At 50.7% G+C, this 19,787-nt stretch overlaps 2 protein-coding genes across 3 annotated transcripts in view; one reads left to right on the top strand and one right to left on the bottom strand.

Moving 5' to 3' along the window:
* The first annotated feature begins 12,498 nt into the window (after positions 1 to 12,498).
* PDRG1 (p53 and DNA damage regulated 1) lies at positions 12,499 to 16,935 on the top strand. The gene is made up of 5 exons (XM_053926919.2): positions 12,499 to 12,652; positions 14,190 to 14,265; positions 15,300 to 15,374; positions 15,986 to 16,066; positions 16,375 to 16,935. The coding sequence occupies exons 1-5, from the start codon at positions 12,566 to 12,568 to the stop codon at positions 16,455 to 16,457; spliced, it is 402 nt and encodes a 133-aa protein (XP_053782894.1). The 5' UTR covers positions 12,499 to 12,565; the 3' UTR covers positions 16,458 to 16,935.
* Positions 16,936 to 17,269: 334 nt separating this feature from the next.
* Positions 17,270 to 19,787, bottom strand: part of TTLL9 (tubulin tyrosine ligase like 9) — a 39,744-nt gene continuing 37,226 nt past the window's right edge. For both annotated transcript variants that reach the window (XM_053926917.2, XM_053926918.2), the window contains one exon: positions 17,270 to 19,310. In XM_053926917.2, the coding sequence (XP_053782892.1) occupies positions 19,234 to 19,310 (77 nt within the window). In that variant the 3' untranslated portion in view covers positions 17,270 to 19,233. The remainder of the gene's footprint in view (positions 19,311 to 19,787) is intronic.

Consider the following 19,787-nt stretch of genomic DNA (forward strand, 5'->3'; position numbering starts at 1 on the left):
GGACTGTTTGGGTGCCAGCAATGCTCAGGAGATTGGCGTGCCAGCTGTTGCCCAAGGCTGAAAACAGAGGGGGGAAAATTAGGGATTAAGGGAGTTTTCCAGGCTTCAGAGTTGACCGTCTCTATCCAAAGGCATGTGTAGACTAGTGGGAGTTTTTGTGCGTTGGGCTAAAGGGGAGTCTGATTCCTGATGTGATTTAGGCAGGAGCCATCTCCCTCCCTTTTCCTTTCTCTCCTACAACCCTAGGCAGGGAGACTCGTGGAGTGCAGAGAGCCCTGGGCAGAGGGAAGGTCTGACCCCAGGTTCCCTCATGGCCTTGGGCCAGTTCTGCTTGAGTCTGGCTCTCTGCCCTCTCACAAGTCTTGGATGGGGCCAGACAGAATTAGATTCTCACCTCTGCCACAGCCCCTGCCCCAAAGAGGGAACCCCTCTACCTCCCATGTCTCTCTACACCCCAGGAGTATCCTGTTCAAACAAGCAGCCCAAGACATACTTGTATGCCAGCTGTGCCCTGCTCTGTATCCCTCAGAAAAGTCTCCCTGACACACCCACCCCATTATGAGCTTTTCATCTTTCCCTTCTCTTTTAAAAAGATTTTATTTATTTATTTTTTAGGAGAGGGGAAGGGATGGAGAAAGAGAGGGAGAGAAACATCAATGTGTGGTTGCCTCTCGTGCACCCCCCACTGGGGACTTGGCCCGCAACACAAGCATGTGTCCTGACTGGGAATCGAACTGCTGACCCTTTGGTTCAGAAGCTAGCATTCAATCCACTGAGTCACACCAGCCAGGGCTCTTTTCCTTCTTAACAGCAGCACACTGGGAGTTTATTTTTTTTATGTTTGTTTGTTTGGAATTGCCTGGGAGCTCCATGGGACCTGGGAGGTCCATGAAGGTTGAGACCATTCATCTGTTTTCTTTTTTTTATGAAAGGTTTTTTATGTTTTTCAAAGATTTTATTTATTTATTTTTAAGGGGAAAGGAAGGAGAAAGAGGGAGAGAAACATCTATGTGAGAGAGAAAGATTGTTCAGTTGCCTCTTGTATGTGCCCTGATGAGGGACGAAACCCACAACCCAGGCATGTGCCCTGACTGGGAATTGAACCAGCAACCTTTTGCTTTGCAGAACAACACCCAACCAACTGAGCCACACTAGTCAGAACCTCTGAAAAGGTTTTATTATTCACAGAGGGGAGGAGGCTCAGTCCTTCTTGACCAGCAGAACATAACTCAGCTCCTCTTTCGTCTTCTTGGTGCGGATGTGCGTCCTCACCCTTTTCTTGATGAACTTGAGGACCTGCCTGTCCTTGGAGATCTTGAGCAGTGCCCTGGCATGCCACTCATTCAAGGTGAAGCTGCATCCTCTCAGATCACGTTCTGCACAAACTGGGTGTGCTTGGTGAGGTGCCCTTGGCAGTGACGGCTGTGCCACGGCTTGCTCACGCTCTTGCTCACCTTGTAGCCCTGTTGAGGTCCACAGCCATGGGGTAGTGTAGAGCCATATCTGCTGCTCTCCAATGGCTGCCACACCGGAAGGATTAATTTATTTCCTTTTTTAAAAAAGATTTTATTTACTTATTTTTAGAGAGAGGGGAAGGGAAGGAGAAAGAGAGGGAGAGAAACAACAATGTGTGAGAGATACCTTGACTGGTTGCTTCTTGCACGCCCCCAACCAGGGACCTGGCCCGCAACCCAGGCGTATGTCCTGACTGGGAATCAAACCACCGACCCTTTGGTTCGCAGGCCAGTGTTCAATCCACTGGGCCACATCGGCCAGGACAGATTAATTTATTTTCTTCACCAAGAAATCACTGAGCATCCAATACAATGCGTGGCACTTAACAGGTCTTCTACAAAAATCATTGATTGGATGAATGAATGATGAATAAATGAATGAATGACCAACCTTATAAAATAGGTTCCTTTATTCTCCCCATTTTATAAGCAAGGTAACTGCTTCAGACAAGAGCAGTGACTTAAAGCATTAACAATCCCTTCTGTGGGCCAGGAACTGCAATAAGAACTTTACTGATATGACCACATGTTTTCCTCACATTTTGGGGGGTGAAGCAACAGACTCAGGGAGGTGTCACTTGCCCAAGGACATTTGTTAGGAAATAGCAGAGCTGGCATTCAAGAACTGTAGTTCAGACAACTGGAGGAGGAGACACAGAGGAAAGATTTGATGGGGTATCTGCAGTGTGGGGGTGATCCCCCCATCAGTTGTACTGTAGAGGGGACTCTGCCCTGAACAGTCTGTACTGGGGTGTTCTGAGTGGCCTGAGAACAGAGATCTGGGATCCAGATTAGGACCAATAAGGAAGTACAGGAATGGTGTTTCAGTGTGTGTGGGGAGTGGGGCGTGGGGGACAGAACAGCTTGGGCAAAGGCTCTGCAATGGGTCTGAGCCAGGCTCATTCAAATGCTAAGCAGAGGCTGGGTCTGGCAGGTGTGGAGGGAGAAGGTGAACCACCGCTGATCAGAACTGGCCCTTTGAGATCTCATCCAGTTCCTTACGCTGCTCTCTTATTTTATAAGTAAGGACACTGAAGCCCAGAGAGAGGCCCCATATCTAGCAAGTGGCAGAAGCCCAAATCCCCAAATCCCCAGATCCCCAAATCCCCTTTCCTTAGTCGCCAGAGGCATGGTCTCTGGGCTTTGTTGGGAATCCCTCCAGGGAATAGCCCTTGTCACATTTTCTCAATTAACTGAGAGCTCAGTCCATGCCTACTTACTCTCAGCTTGGACAAGTTTCTAATGATATTCCTTTTGTTCCTGTGCAAAGTATGCACGAGGTAATTGACATAACATTGTCTCTAACAGCAAATATTGGGAATGACCCAAATACCCATCAGTAGGGTACTGGCTAAATAAATCGCGGACTTCCTGACAACGGAACAGCAAGTGGCACAGTAAAGGAGGCTCTCTATCTCCTAATCCAGAGAGGCCTCCATGGAGAAAAGCAAGGGAAAGAATAGGAGACAAAGCTGAGTAAAAAGGAGGCATAGTCTCTAGTTGTATTTGTATGTACATGCACACAGAAACTTTGGAAGTATACATAAAAAAATGAGATTACCAAAGGGTGCACTGGGCAGAAGGGAAACAAGGCTGGGAGGGAGATTTCATTATATGCCTATTTATAATTTGTTTTGGAATCATGCGAATGTATTTACCTATTAGTGAAATAATACAATAATGGGGACAGCTGCTAGTCAGCTACTGCTGAATGTTGTCATATGGGAACAGGCAGTCGGTGTGTCAGATTTTCCAATGGTTCAAGAGGAGCCAGAAATCTGGATTGTGTTGTAAAATCGCTTCGTTTTTAACCGTCGGCTCCACTTTTTTTCTCAAACACTTTTCAGGCCAAGTAAATAGGTCAGTGGGTCAGACTGGGCCTGAAGGCCACCGGTTTTCAGCCTCAGCGCAAATGGCTTCCTGCTCCGTGGTGGGAGTTCTCAGCACCCCAGGTCTCCGCCCCTTCTACGTGAGCAGCTGCAGACAGAAAAGTGACTTGTCCTGCCCCCTCTCCTGGCACCTCCCAACCCTCATCCCTTGAGGCTGTGACATTTGGGGCTTTTAACTCAAGATCTGGAAGGCAGAGAGGGGTTATGAACTCTCAGATAATTTCCTCTCCTGGGGCCCTGCAGGCATCATGGCCCAGCTGCCTCCTGCTGCCCACCCATCTGTCCCTGGGAGGTGGGGACAGGAGTGGGGCTGGCAGAGATGGGGGTGAAAAGGAGAAGTAGCTCTGAGCCTCAGATCATTGGGCTTTGTTGAGATTTGGAATCCAAGATGAGAAACCGAGAGATTTTGAGAAAAGAAAAGCAGGGGCTTGGCCGCACCTACTGGGTGTGCGCTGAGATAATCCACCAAATTGCTGTACCAGATGCCAGAGCCGGGAAGGCCCTAAGGGACATCCCATCCAATCCCTTTGCCGCACAGATGGGGAGACCAACTGCTGCTCCCCATCATAGCGCCCCAGGCCATGGCCTTGTCACCTTTCTCCTGGACAACTGGACTGCACCAGCCTCTTCACTGTGCCCCCTGCAACCCTTCTTTCCCTTCCTGGAGTTCCATCTCCACCATTAGCTGGAGTGGCCTTGTTAAAAGAAGAAATTTGATTAGGTCCCATGTTTGTTCAGAACCTCTGGCTACTTCCTACCTCATTTTGAGCCAAAGTCTTCTGTCCCGCCTACAGCCTCTCACCCTCTCTCCTCTCTGACCCCACCTCCATCCACCTTGCCCTTGCTCATTCTGTTCCAGCCACACTGGCTCTCTGCCATTCCATTAACACTTCGGTGTTCTCCCACCCACCTGGCTTTTGTTCCTGTAATTCCCCCAGGTAGTCAGCGGCTCCATCTTCCTCTTCTCTAAAATGTTGCCTCTTCAGAAGGGTTTTCCTGATAATTTTTCCTCGACATTCTTTCTCCTCACCCGCCTTATCATTATTTTTTAATCCTCACCCAAGAATATGTTTATTGATTTAGGAGAGAGAGGAAGAGGGGGTAGAGAGAGAGAGAGAGAGAGAGAAACATTGGTCAGGTGCCTCCTGTAAGCACCCCAACCAGGTGCAACCTAGGTTTGTGCTCTGATCAGGAATCAAACCCACCACCTTTTGGTGTATAAGACAACGCTTCAGCCAACTGAGCCACCCAGCCAGGGCATTTTTTATCCAAAGAATTGATCACTACCTGATGTTTTAATATGTATTTATTTGTTTCCCTCTAGAATATAAAATCTGTGAAGGTAGCAGCCATGGCTATATTGTTCACCACCGTGTCCTCAGCCCCTAGCAGAGCTTGGCACGTAGACGCTTAGTGATCCTGAGCCAGCTGTGACATGAAAAGGCCCAAGTGACAATTCAGGTGACAGCCAGTCCTGACTTTGCCATTACCTGCTTAGGTGGCCTTGATCAGGTTACCTCACCTCTCTGGGCCTCAGACTCCTCACCTGGAAAACAAGGTAGTTACTAAGACACTTTTAGTTCAATGATCCTGGTTGTCTTTGTTCTGATGTCACTTTCTTCCCTATAGAATCTGAAAGTCCTTTATACAAACAAGGCTGTATTTATTTATTGAACAGTTAATACATTCGCATGGTTCAAAATTCAAAGGTACAAAGGGGACACATTTATCTCTCCTACCTTGCCAACACCCATTTTACAGATGGGTCAAGTCACTCCTCCCCCCTCAAGAGAGGGGAAGTCTTAACACCATGTTTCACCCTCTTTCCGGTGGAATGAATTATTCCTGAAAAGTCTGGCTGGTAAAGAAGGAGAGCAGATAGACAGACAGACAGACAGACAGAATGGACCCTTAATCCCTCCAAGGCGTGATTAGGTGAAGGCCTCACTCAATCGTTCAGCAGACCTCTCCTGAGGCACCCTCGGAGGGTCCCGGGCACCCGGGAGGAAGCTCATGGAGCCCTTGGCCTCAGTGGGCTCCCAGGCTGGTAAGAAAGCCAAAATCATGACCAAAAAAAGTCTATTCCAAAAGAGGAAAGTGATTGATGCCTGGAGAATACAAGGACCCAAGTCCCTCTGGAAAATCTGAGAGATAGTGACCTTCCTGGGAGGCCAGATAGGGGAGGGAGGGTCTTCTAGGAAGAGGAGCCTTCTGGAGGCGTCAGCACTCAGCAAGGGGAGAAAGAAGGCCAAGGTTATTCCAGGCAGAGGGCACAGCCAGAGCAAAGGCTGAGAGTGGGAAAGTCAGGGTGTGTTTGGGAACTAGAGTCCAAGAAAAGCGGCGGAAGATGAGGTGGGGTAGGACAGGCGGACAACACCAGGAGCCGTGTCCCGGCGGGACCACTGTAGCAGCGCTCCCCATCATCCTGAAAGACAGAACGACTTAGATGTCCGTCCACCAGAGAGTGTTCGGTACCCGTGGTACGAACAACCGTCACCCTGGGAAGCCGTAGACAGATGGATAGTACCCGATGTCCATGAGGATGGGCATCACTGGTAGAAATGGAACTGAATACAGCCATCCTGGAGAGGACTGTGGCAGTGTTTAGGAAAAACAAGTACATGCATGTCCAATGACAAGGAAATAGCGCACCAGGGTGTTCAGTGTGGCACCGTGGGTGGTGACGGGGAGAAAAGGGGAACTCAAGCATCCACAACCAAGAGAGAGGACAAGCAAAAGGTGGGGAAAGCAGTTCTGGGCTCTCGGGAACTGTGAGGAGCAAGGGACTAAAGGTGTACAGAGTACATGGCTACATCAGAGAAACGCCGGGATGAGAGAAAAAAAAAAAAAAACCCGTAGGAAACGCACACCACTTCCAGCACAGTCACATTTGAGTGGACTAAAAATACATACCCAGTTTATCAGTATCTACTAAAACGGAACACACCCAGAAACCCCATTCCTCAGTATACACACAACAGAAACGCCTAGGTGTGCGCATGTTCCCAAAGACACACACGTGGCTGTTTATGCCGCACTATTTGTAACAGCTCTTAGCTGGAAACCTCCCCCTGACCACCAGCGGCAGAACAGTCTAATTGCAGCGCAGGCATCCAGTGGGCTACTCCACGGCGTTGAGAGAGCGATCTACAGCAACAAACGATAACAGAGCTGCATCTCAGGAACTGAACTGGAGAGCGAATGAGGTCCGGCACAAATGAGCACTTGCCATGTGATCCCATTTGTATGAAGTTCAAAAAGTAGCAAAGCCAGTGCATGGTGTTAGAAGTCGGGGGAGTGGTTACCCTTGGGGTAGTGGGCGGGGACTTGGAGGGGACTGCTGAGGGGCTGCTGCTGTTCTGCGGCTTGCTCCAAGTGCTAGTGACATGTGTCCAGGTTTTGAAAGTCCATGAACTGTACTCTTACGAACTTTCAAAGTGTACATTTGTTTGTGAGCTCTTCTGTGTGTGTTATACCTTAAGAAATTTTAAAATACACAAGTACATAAAATAATTACTATGCATTTTGTAAGGAATTTCAAATATTTAAGAATATATGTCAAACACAGCAGAGAGGGTTTGGCGAGGTCAGAATGGAGTGGGGGTGGGGGGAAAGGAGAAAATACTATAAACAAGAGAGGGTCTCGGCGGACTATCTCATGGCCACATGCTAAGAACTGAAAGGTGGAATTAATTAATCCTCTGTACTTTAGTGCATGAAAAATAAATGTAAAGTTTAATGTAGAAAGTTAGATAAACAAATGAACTATGATGCTTATCCTACAGGACATCTTGCAGCTGTTAGAAAATAGGAGGCAGATCGAAATGTAACAATTAAAGATGTGCGAGAGCAAATAGGCTGCAGAATGATACACTTGTGTGCAGGGCCCTCCGTCTTACCTGCCGACCTGGCCTCGCACGTAATTGTCCTACATCTGTTCTCTGGCTTTCTGACTACTTTTTTTTTTTTTTTTTGGCATTTTTGAAAGATTTTATTTATTTGCCTTTAAAGAGAGGGGAATGCTGGGAGAAAGAGAAGGAGAGAAACATCAGCGTTTGAGTCTCACTTGCCCCCAACTGGGGACCTGGCCCTAAACCCAGGGATGGACCCTGACTGGGATTTGAACCGGTGATCTCTCCGTTTGCAGGCTGGCATTCAATCCACCAAGCCACACCAGCCAGGGCCTAACTATGTCTTTAAATGAATATCACAGTTCTGAAAAGACACACCCAAACTGGGCCTCTGGAAGGAACTGAGATGGGGGAGGGGTGTCAAAAAGAAACTTTCTTCTCTGTAATATTTTTATTTTTGATAAGAATCTATTCATAGAATTTAAAAATGAATGGATTTATTATTAAAGGTAATGGTGAAGACCAGCTCAGGGAGGTCTGGAATGTTCTGGGCTTGTGCTCTCTTTCAGGTCATTTAAGATTTTTCAAGTCAAGCCATGGGACCATCTGCTGCCTGATGAAACTGAGGCGTGGGGAGTTGGGAGACAGGTCTCCACCCGGAGTCCCCATCTGGCCGCATGACCTTGGGAGGTCCCATCCCCTTTCCGGGCCTCAATGTCTTCATCTGCCCAATGGGAAGCAGACTTCTGTGTTACCAGGGGACGTGGGAGGATGAAATGAGGACACAAGGAGAATCCCATGAATACAAGGGATTATTCTCTGGGTCAGGGGAGTCAGGGAGTGGAGGCCTCCCCTCCACCTGCCAAGCCCACAAGGGTGCAAAGGAAGTGGAGCTGGGGACCACCCAGGAGAGCAAACAGCCCATCTGTGGGACAGGGGCATGTGGTTTGCAGCTGGCCTGGCCTGCTCACGGCCCAGAGCCTGTGGCGCAGCCACCCAGGCTGCCTGGAGAAATGGATATGAGCTGGCTTCTTGCTGCTCTTGGCCTCAGTGCAGCCACAGCCCTGCCACCTCTCCAAGTCCCCATCATCACCCCCCACTCTGAGCACATACTCACACACACAAGACCACGCTGTATCTGCTCTTTTTAGCCCATCTTAACCCCACAGCCAGAAGGGGCTCCCACAAAGGAAACCCACTCACATCTCACGCTTGCTCAAAGCCCTCCAGTAGATTTGCACTGCTCTGCAAACAAAGTCCAACCCCTCACGGTAGCCAACAAGGCCTGGCATGATCTGCCACTCCTCCACCCTCCTCCAGCATGGGGCTCAACAGCCTGGCATCAGAGAAAATCTGCCTTGGTTAGAATTCTGGCTTTTTTCCTCATTCCTTCAGCCACTCAAAAATGTTTATTGAGCACCTAATATAGGCCAGGTACCGTTCTAGGCATTTGGGATGCATCAGTAACAAATGAGACAAAGGTCCCTGGCCTCGTGGAGCTTCCTTTATAGCAGAGGGAAGTTAACAATAAATACATTAAATACCATGCTGGGAAGTGACAGATGTTATTAAAAAAAAAATAAAATAAAGCAGAGGAAGTGGATCAGGAGAATAGAGGGGCAGGGGTTGCATTTTAAAATAGGGTGGTCAGGGTAAGCCTCATTGAGAAAGTGAAATTTAAGCAAAGACTTATAGAAGGTGAGGGAGAGGGACAGGTAGACATCAGGGGAAAGTGCAGGCAGAGGAAGCAGCCAGTGCAAAGGCCCTGAGGTGGGACAGCACCTGCCACATGTGAAGAACAACAAGGAGGTGAGGAGAGAGGTAAGAGATGCCTCAGAGAGTTAGGGAAGCTCATGTGTGGCCTTAGGGGCCTCAGTGAGGAGTTTGGCTTTTACCGAGAGAGATGGGAGCGTTGGAGGGTTTTGACCATAAGGGAGTGGGAGAGGCAGAACCGGGAAGGAGAGGTAGCCAGCAGGGCTTGCGGATGTCTTGTGGGTGGCTGCTTCATCCCGATCCCACAGGGCACTCTGGAGTGTAATTATATCTCAGAGTTATCCACCCACACCCCTGCCAGCAGCCCAGGCAAGGAAGGTGGGCTTTCAAATCTCTGAAATGATGGGGTACAGCTTGTGGGGAGGGTAAGTCATCCAGGGGGCTCCAGAAGTCTGAGGGGTGTCCTCCCCAAGGACAGAAGTGGATGCTGGTCACTGAATGCTTACCCAAGAAAGGCTCACAGACATTGTAAAAGGGGGTTCAAGGGGAATGGGTAAAGCATCACTCTTGTTGACTCCAGTCCCCAAACACCAAAGCCCCAGCAGCCACATCCCTTTTGGCCTGGGCTTGGGGTGGCTGCAGATGGGGGATGTACCCCAGTGTGACCAGGTGGAGTTTATGTGGTTAGGAAAGACTTAGTAGGTATCACTCCCACCCAGGAGAGCGGAGGGATTCACCCTCTGCAATATCCCAACCATGTGGCAGTCCCCGTACCTTCTGGGATGGGGAACTACTTATCCTTGAGTTAGCTCTGTTCATCTTTGGATACTTGGGATTGTAGAAAGTTCCGCTTCACGTTGAGTCCATTCACTCATTCAGTAAACATCCACTGAGCACCTATTGTGTGCTAGGCATCATGCTAGGTTCTGGTAGCCCAGAAGAAAACAAGACAGACAAGGCCCCTGCTTTCCGGAGTCCTGACTGGACAGGGAGATGATCAGAGAGAAAAGATGGCACGGCGAAGGCAGTGATGGGGAAGCCCAGGAAGCTGCGGGGGGATAGGGGACTCCTGACCTGCGGGAGAAGGTGACACTAAGCTGATGAATGGGAGACATGTAGTGGTCACACAGGTATGCAGGTGTGGGGAAAAAACAAATCCAGTCTGATGCAGGAGTGTCTGCAAAGTCCCTGGAAATCCCGACTGTGCTCACCATCCCCAGTCCTGCGTCTGGCCCAGTGACCGTCTTATCTTCCCTGGGTGATTGTAGCAGTCTCCTCTTGGGTCTCCCACAGAGGGGAAAAGAAGCTGGGGCATGTAGGCCCTAACTTCTCTCTCTTCTTGGTTGGGGGCCACTCCTGTGGGCATTAACTCCCCGCACTCCTCACTCCATTTGCATCCACGAGCAGAGAAGCAGGAAGCCACAGGCACATGCAGCTGTGTCTACATGTGACCTCCAGGGAGGGCTTTGCCAGTTTGGGCAGGGCACCTCCCTCCCCGGTCTGATCTTCGCTCCTACCTTCCCTCCCTTGCTCATTCAGTTCCACCTACGCTGGCTTTGCTGTTCTTCCAACTTCCAGGGCATTTGCATTCTGTTCCCTCTGCCTTGAATTCTCTTCCTCTAGAAATCCACATCCCTCACCTCTTCCACCTCTGCTCTCTGCTCCAATGACACCTCCTCAGAGAAGTCCTCCCTGACCACCTTATCTCAGATAGCTCCCAACGCATCATTTCCTCCCCACCTTGCCCTGCTCTGCTGTCTTCTAGAGTACTTATCATCACTTAATATATTTATGTGTTCATATGTTTATCGTTTGTCTCTCTCACCAGACTGGAAGCCTCTGAGGGCAAGGACCATGTCTGGTTTTGTTCAAGGCAGAATCCCTAAGACAGGGCTAAGGTAGACAATAAATATTTGTGGAATTGATGGTTCTGAAACAGAAGCTCTTCTGAAGCAAGAGTTCTTCCAGGTATGACTGTCTTAAAGTCTCAGATATGACCACCCCAACACTTCCAATGGCAGGGGTACCCTCTAAGGGCCAGTCACAGCCAAGAAGCTGCCAATTTGGGAGCCTCCCTCAAATCAACCTTTCCCCATCCAGGTCCATCTCAGGGGTCAGTGGTCAGCCTGGTCCAGCTCTCTTTGGGCCCCATGGTGGAGGAGACCCAGCTCTGGGGTCCACGCCCCAGGGAGGTCTGCTGAGCCATGTTTCTTCTTTGGTAAACGTTCCCCACTTCCTTCCCAGGGCTGTGTCTGCATTTCTGAACCAGAAGGTGTTTACACAAAACATCCTGGGTTTGGTGACAAATTTACCCTCGATGAGAAATCCTTAATGAATCTCCTTTTTTCTCCACACCAGGCAGCTGCAGGGAAAATTAGCTCTGCCTCTGGCAGATAAAGGCAGCCAAAGGCCAGGCAAACAGGAAGGGCCACATTATCAGGGAGGGCTTTTTTTCAGGGTTCAGAGACAGCTGTGGTATGGAGACCACGGAGCCTCTAGACCCACGTTGCTCCTGACTTTCCATGTAACACAGCATTGCCCTTCTGCCAGCCTCAGTCTGCAGCTGTGAGATGGGGCAGGAGTAAGCCTCCCATACAAGGGTCGTGAAATTCAAGTAAGGCAAAGGATGTGAAAGAGCTTGGTTACAAGGGGCCAAAAGGAGGGAATAAAAAGCTGGATTCGGGAGGTAGGAGGTCAGAGTTCTAGTGTGAGGTCTGCTGTTGACTTTTTAAAGTCCTCTCTGCCCTCCGAGCCTTGGTTTCCAGCTGTACAATGAGGGGTTTGGGTATGATCTCTAGGGAGCCCTCTGGTTCTCAAGGACAGCCACTTTTTACCTACCTGCCTCTTCTTGGAGGTCCTCCCGGATCCTACGGCCCACACCAATTTGCTTTCCAGTACTTATAGGACTTTACTGCTCACTGCCCATGGTTTTCCAGCCCCTTCCTTGGGTCTAGGTCCACTATTCCCCACTTTGGGCCCAACATAGGGGCTCTATAAACATTGGTCAAAGTGAATTAAAAATTATTCCTGCCTCTTCTGATCCTGCAGAGAGACGACGAGAGAGATTTTTATTCACCCTCACTTTATAAATTAGAAAGTGAAGGTGTCAGAGGTTAAATGTAAGTCCACCGCCACATGGGCTTCCTTGGTGTTCCTCAAACAGGGAAAGCACGATTTACAGTTCTCCAGCCCTATCTCTGCCTGCCATAGTATATAATTAATTTTGGGGTCATTAATTGTCATTTTTTCCCTCTAGGATGAAGCATCACGAGGGCAGGGTCTTTCTTTTGTTCACTGTTGCTTTCTCAACTCCTGAAACTGCCTGACCCATAGCCCGGTGTTGAAGAAATACTTGAAGGGGGAGCTTAAGAGGTCGCCCCGAGGCCTGTGCTCTCTGGGCCTGCAGGGGGCGCTCCAGCCCCGCCCCCAAAGATCGGCCCTGAGTCTCGGGTTCGGCTGACGCGTGTGCGTTGGAGCTAGCCTGCACCCAGTCCTCTTTGAATTGAGCATGCGCACCGGAAGCCCGGTCAGAGCGGCGCGTGCGCAGGCGTAGCCAGAGCGGTGTTTAGGGAAAGGGTAGTCGGTGCTGGCGGGCACCATGCTGGCCCCCGAGGCGGAGCGGGTGCTGCAGTACCTGGTGGAAGTGGAGGAGCTCGCCGAGGCGGTGCTGGCGGACAAGCGGCAGGTAGGAGGCGCGTCCGCGGAGCAGGAACCCAAGTGCGGCGGGTGGGGCCTGTTGGTGGGGCCCGTAGGGGAGCGCGCGGGCCCCGGAATCTGGCTCCAGCACCCGCTGGCAGTGGGTTGGCCCGGGGCTAGTAGTCTAACGGCGGTGACGACAAACACAGGGCAATTGAGGTAATGTGGGCAAGTGCTTGGCACAGCGCCGCACTTCCCCCTTCTATACAGCACGTACTAGGGGAGCGCCGGCTCTGTGCTAGCGAGCCACTCGCTTCGTCCTTCCTTTGCCCCTTACTGTGCCTCCCGGATCCCGAACCATTACCCCTTTGGGCAGTTTACCTGAACCTCTTCAAAATGCAGTTCCTGGGCTCCCTCATTGACCTGGGCTGCGCCGCCCCAGTCAGGGCCCTGAGGGGAGAAGAGGAACATCGAAGAGATCTGAGTGGGGCGTGATAGCGCAGGGGTGGGACTCGGGAGGAAGGTGGGACTCCAGTCACGGCTGGCTTTGCAGATCTGAACGCGGAGCTCGAATCTGCTTCTAATCGAGGTACCAATGTTTTAAGGGAGTTGGTTGCTTGAGGGGGCGAAAGATGAGGTAATTGGATTGAGGTTTTAAAAGGATTCCTCCCCTCCCGTCCAGGAGAGGGATGGGCTTGGACCAGGGTGGTGGTGATGGAGACAGCGGGTGGGTCAGAGATGTGTTTTGGAGATGGGTGTAGTAGGTCTTGATTCCGGTTGCATACCGGGGTGGGGGTCTAGAAGGAGTCGAGTGATTCATGACTCCTCTTCAGTTGGAATGATTGGCTGGTTGGTCGGTAGGGTATTTAATGAGACTTGGGAGCCTACGAAACACTGCGTGGTGTACGACCGTAATGTCAGCAGTTAAAGTTTGTGAGTATTTACCATGTGTCAGGTACTGTGTTAATAACTCACTTCAATCCTGGTCCAGTAACCTATGAAGTAGGTACTGTTCATACCTTCATTTTGCAGGGAGGTAAATAGGAAGGTGAAATCGAAGGTGAAATTGCATGGTTCATAGGGAGCAAACCTGGGTGTTCGGACTCCAGAGCCAGTACTCTAGAGCAGCGTGTTACACTCCTTCCTCGATTCTTCGGTACCTGTCGTGTGGGTACCACTGTCTTCGTGCCCCACCCTCTCTGTTCCAGCCTAGTGTTGTGGGCTTCTAGGTTAGAATCGCTGGAGGAGCATGCCCAGGAAGCGGTTTCCACTCCCTGGTGATTCAGAAATCCCCTAAAGCTGGAGAACTGGCGCTCAATCGGATAATGAAAAATTATCTGGTTAGTGAGCCTTTTCCCAGCACCTGCACTGGGGGGAATCACCTGCACAACGCGTGGTTTTTAAGGACCTGGAAATTGAGCGGGGGAAGAAATACATTTCCACATCAGTCCATTTTAGACAGGACACTGGAAGTAACCCAGCAGTGATGCCTTGCTGTCTTCGTTGGTTTTAATAGACGGGTCGGTTGGGAAGTGACAGGCTGGGGCAAGAAGTAGCTGAGATCCCCCTGCCCCTGTGCTTTTCAGATTGTGGACCTGGACACGAAAAGGAATCAAAACCGAGAGGGCCTGAGGGCCCTGCAGAAGGATCTCAGCCTGTCTGGTAAGTCAAGACTTCCTCGCTACAGCCCAGGAGGCCTGTTCAGTTTTCCTTCTAAGGTCTTTGCCTTGTCCCTATTAGAGACCAGGCAGGAGGCTACAGGTGTGTGACGTAGCCCACACACCTGTAGGGTGGGGATGTGGGGATGGCGGAGATATTTTCATGGGTCTGACACAGACTGGCTCAGGGTTTCAGCTGCTCACCTCCGTGACAGGCCATTAGGTGCTGGCTTGTCACAGATAATGGCACTGGGAGAGTGCTGGGGCCGGGTGGGGTGGGTGGCATAAAAACAGTGTGGTTCCTGGCCGTGTGCTCTGCAAGTGAGTAGGACAACATAAATACATAATAGAAAATTTTGAGAAAGCTGAAGACGGGACTGGGTGTGGGATGGGTGTTGGAGGAGGGGATGGGGGTCTTTGAGGCTGAGTGGCCTTGACAGAGTAAGCAAGGAGGGAAGGGCATGTGACGAGGCCGGAAAGATGGACAGGGGCCAGGCCATAATGAAGGGATGAAGTGTGAATGTTGTTTAAAGTGCACTGGAAGGTCTAAAAACCTTCCCAGTTGCTTTTTATCTCACCAGAGTGAAATCCAGACCCGCTTAAATTCTCCAACGCCATCTCTACTTTGCCCTCACTCATCGTCTCCATCCTTACTGTCCTTGCTGTTCCTAACACCCCAAGCACATTCCTAATCTTTGCTGAAGGGCTCACACCTTCACTTTTTTCAGGTTTCTGTCCAGATGTTAAATAATCAGCGAGGCCTTCTTGGACCACCTGGTTTAAGTAACAAGCCCCTCGCCTACTCGCACTCCACGTCCCTCTCGCCCTGCTTTGTGTTTCTCTGCAGTACTCAAACCTGCCAGGGTCTGACGTGAAATCCTTGCTTGTTTATTCCCCCTCCTCCACCATGACTTAAGCTCTACGAGTGTAAGAACTTTGTCTTGTTCTGCTGTGTTCTCAGCATCTAAAACAATGCCTAGCAGATAGCAGATAGGTGCTAAAGATACTTGTTGAATGAACGTCCATTTGTCATTTCAGAAGATGTGATGGTTTGCTTCGGGAACATGTTTATCAAGATGTCTCACCCTCAGACTAAGGAAATGATCGAGAAAGGTAAGGCTCGCTGGGCGTGGATCATCGAGTTTTGTAGCTTCCACTTCCCATGGTGCGGTTTGCTTTCAGGTGTAGTCTGTTAAGTCAAGATACCCTTTTCTGTTCACTGTGGCTACTTAGGTTCAGCTTGAGCATTCAGCTAGCCCATTGATCAGCTCGTTTAGGTCACTTGTTACCACAGTCATGCTTTCCTGAAAACCCCTTGATGGACTTGGGCTTTTATAATTCCTTAGCCTCCCATTTCCCAGCCATTTTGGGGTAGGTAGGTGTGTAGGCTCTTCATTCTATTCTAACAGTTGACTTTTCCCTGATTTCCCTGTGAGTGGTGACCTAAAGTCCTGATGTCGCCTTCCCTATGCACAGCTCAGAGGACTCAGAGTCGGGAGTGGTCCGCTCAGCCTGATCCTGGCTCACTCAGTGGTGGTGGGCAGGTCACATTGCTTCTCCAGCCTTTGCTTCCTTCCTCAGTTGGTCTCTGAAGTCCCCTTTTCCTTCCTGAGTGCTAAGGGCCCTTGCTGTCAGAGGGGCTAGGGAGAGGCTGGCACCCCCGACTCCTTTGGGTCATTCTGTCTGTAGTACAACCTCATCTCGTTTGCCTTGTTCACTTTCAGATCAGGATCATCTGGATAAAGAAATAGAGAAACTCCGGCAACAACTTAAAGTGAAGGTCAACCGCCTGTTGGAGGCCCAAGGTATTGGCCTGGGCGGGGTGAGGGGGCAGGGACAGGAAACCAGGAGGGCTCGGAATCATCAACACAGACTTAGAGGGCAGGGTGGGAAGCCCCTCCCGGGTGGGCAGTGGTCTGGACTGCATGCGATTGGCACTGAGTTGTGGGCAGTGGTTGTCTGTAGCCATCCCGAGATAGAATGGACATGGAAGTGTGCGGGGTCTTCTTCCTATCACAAGTTCTTTTCCAGGCTCCAGGGATAGCCTGGGGTATCTACGTAGTTGGGCCAGCAGGAGGCCTGAACTTGCTGATAGATCATCGTCTTCTCCTAGGCAAACCGGAGCTGAAGGGTTTCAACCTGAACCCCCTCAACCAGGATGAGCTTAAAGCTCTCAAGATCATCTTGAAAGGATGAAATTCAAGAATCAACATAGGGGACCTGGTACCAGAATCCCCCCTGGGTCACGTAGGACCCAGAAGTCTCCAACCTTTGAAACCTGCAAGGATGGTATCTGCCCTGCAAGGGGACAGGCATCTGGCCATGGCTCCTGTATGAAGCCTCTTTATCTGTAGCACTTGACTGATCCACGACAGCAGGAGGGGACCCTCAGCCTTCCAGTGTCTGCCGGGCCTGTCCTCTGGGGCTGGAAAGTCACCAGACCCATTGACAGGCCTGGCAGCCGGCAGTGGGTGGGCGCGGGCAGTGCCTGTGGGAATATGAGAAGGGCTGCAGCGGGCACTTCTCAACAGTGGCCTGCTGTTTAAACGGCCCCGGGCAGGGGAGCAGGGAGAGGGGAAGAGTGGGAGCTTCATTCCAGCATTCCTTTCAGAAAGAGAGACGTTTTCAAGCAGCATGTGTAACAGAATTGGAATAAAGCAGGAGGCTGAACGAAGGACAGAATCTTGGTGCTCGTGGTTAGCCACAACTCTCTGTGGAGCAGACATACCATTTCTCCCCGCTGGCTCCATCTTGGCCTGTTTTGCCTGCTTGCTTCCAGACAGAGCCCAGAGTGGGTGCTGCTCATCACCCCCCTGCAGCTGCTCTTTGGTCAGGAAGGCCGTGCAGAGTCCTGCCCCAGCGATGGCTGAGGGAGACTGCCTCTTAACACGCTTCATGAATTCAGCATGCCCCCTGCCACTTCTGCAGGCGGGGCCGGGGCTGCTCAGAGTTCCCTTACCGGCAGTGTGAACGCGCTGTGAGGGCCACACGGTGTCTTTCCTATTCCTGAGGGCTCAATAAACGTTACCTAAGTGAACAAATAGCAGCTTCTCGTCTTCACCTCACTTGGTCCTTAACTGAGAGCACACTGCTCCCTTTAGGTCGGGGATATCACCTAGGAAGGGTCAGTGGTTCCTCGAATGACAGCAGGGTTAGAGGCAGTAACAGCAAGCAAAGTGGAGAGGGCGCACCTGTGTCCCCTGCCCCACTCGGCCCAGCCGGTCAGTATGTGGGAACCCAGGCTGGCGTGGCCAGACCTTGTGTTTTCTCATTAGGAGCTAGCACTTTGGATTTTTAAATTGAACTTTCTGTGTTTTAAATATTACTGACTCGAAGTTTTTAAAAACTTTGGTGTTGGCCGAACAAAAGACCTTACCTAGATCAGATTTGGCCCAGAACTACTGTTTTGCATCCCCTTAAGTTTTTTAGTAGAAATTTCTGTGTATTTCCCATGATGACCCAAAGAGTAGGGAGATGGAATTGGGAACCAAATGAAAAAGAAACTAGATGTCCACAGCAGACTAAAGGAATGGGTACTGCAGCCGTGGGATACTACACAGCTGTCAATCAAGAATAAGGAAGCACTGAGCACTGATTTGGGTCAAGATTGATAAAAGCAAGGGGCAGGCAGGTGTCCAATAAGCTGATGGCAGTCACTAATCACGTGGTTCCCTCAGAACAGAAACTGCATGGTTGGGGTGAGAGGGAAGAACATGTTGCTGTTATGTTGCACATTTTAAAATACAAAATTTAAAAAGTAGGGAGAAGCAGCATTCACTTGGGTAGATACTATCTGGTATGACTGCCTTGCTCACAATTTCTCTGAGCATTGCCCCTACCTATCTGGCTGGGTAGATGCTAGGCCAAAAAAGAGCCAATTGGATTCTGGAAAGGGCAAACCCGTGCCTGGGGCTGTCTGGGCTTACCCCAGGGATGGAGGCCCAGAGAGGCCCGGCTTCTGGCCTTCCCATTCCTGGGTGGTCAGATTCTGTTATTTGCAGTGAAAAGAACTGTGCTGAAGCAGGGAGACTGGTAGGGGGAGCTGCCTGGGGTCTCAGGATAGGCCCCCCCCCCCCGCCCGTGGAGCAGTTAGCCCACCAGCCCACTTGTAACTTATGTTAAACCAAGAGGAGTGTAGGAATGTAGGGATGTGGAACATGCAGAAACTTTCACTTAACCCAACTCCTTAAGCCATCCCCTTGCCCGCCAGCCCCAGGCTTTCTGGTTTATAAAGCTCAGCTCCCAACCTCAAGCAAGAAGGCCCAGAGAGGCACCTACGTCACCCAGGTGACGTACATAAGTGCACTTTTTTTGCAGGACCCCTTATTAAGCAACTCTGCCTCCCTGATCTTACCATATCCACCTGAGAAGTAGGGGTGGTCTGGCCTGCTGACTTTCAGGGGGGGTTCCCTGACACTGGAGGTCAGGGCATTGCAAAGAGAGAAAGATGTATTTAGGGTTCAGTCCTCCAGACCCCCCAGTAAACACAATCTAATGACTGCTTGACAAGTTTCATAGCCTGTGAATCCTTGCTCTTGGAGGACTCTTTCACCGTTAACCTCAAATACATCAGAGGGTCAAAGCCTGGAGGACGATGTGGCTGCTGCCGACAGCATCCCCGAGCCAAGCCTGGTGCCCGGTAACCCCGAGTACAGCCTGCGCTCATTTATTAGATGTGATCTCTCTGGGGTAATAGAACTCGCTGAGTTTTTCCTCTTTGGGCCTGTTTGCCAAGCCAGTCTGTCAAGGTTAAAACCCATCCAGTCCAGGGACCTAGCTGTCTCCTAGGGCAAAGATGCCCAGGGGTTGGGTGGGGAATCCTGGGGTCCCAGCCCAAGCAGCAGCCAGCAGCTGCGGCCCAGCCAGAGGGAGGGAAGCGTGTGCTCTGAGGTCTGCGGTGCTGGAAATGCAGTGGGGAGAGGACTGGCTGGCATGGTGCCTCCCAGAGTCCTGCGCCTGGGAGTGGCTGGGATTAGCTGGAAGCTTTCTTCTGGCCTTGAAGGGAGCGGAACAGCTGCCTCAGCTGTGTTTTTCGATCATTGATGCAACCTAAAAGGGAAGTGGAGTGTTGGCTGGGAGGGCCTGTCCTCAGGAAAGGGGGTTCGGGAGCGTGGAGAGGCCTGGGCTTCCACTACCTGGTGGGAGGAGGGGATAGCAGCCGTGCATAGGATGGCCTGTGGTTTGCTCTTTCAGCTGCTGCAGCCCTCAGGCAGGCCATTTTCCTCTCCGAGCATCAGTTTTCTCATCTGTCAACCAGGTCCCTGCTTTGGGGGACCAGTGTACGGGTCATCAGAGGAAGGTAGCCTTCACTGGGAACTAACCCAGGGGCGACTTCAGGTGCCCAATGTGGATTAACTTGTTGCATTCTCATCAGAATGATGTATAGAAGAAAAAACTGAGGTTCAGAGAGGCTAAAGTAACTTGCTCCAAGTCACACACTAAGCAGCAGATCTGGGGTTTGAACCCAGACTAATCTAGCTCCAGAGGTCAAGTTCTTAACCACTACCCCACATTGCTTTTCTTGTG

This window comes from Desmodus rotundus, chromosome 6, assembly GCF_022682495.2.
Source record: "Desmodus rotundus isolate HL8 chromosome 6, HLdesRot8A.1, whole genome shotgun sequence".
NCBI classification, from domain to species: domain Eukaryota; kingdom Metazoa; phylum Chordata; class Mammalia; order Chiroptera; family Phyllostomidae; genus Desmodus; species Desmodus rotundus.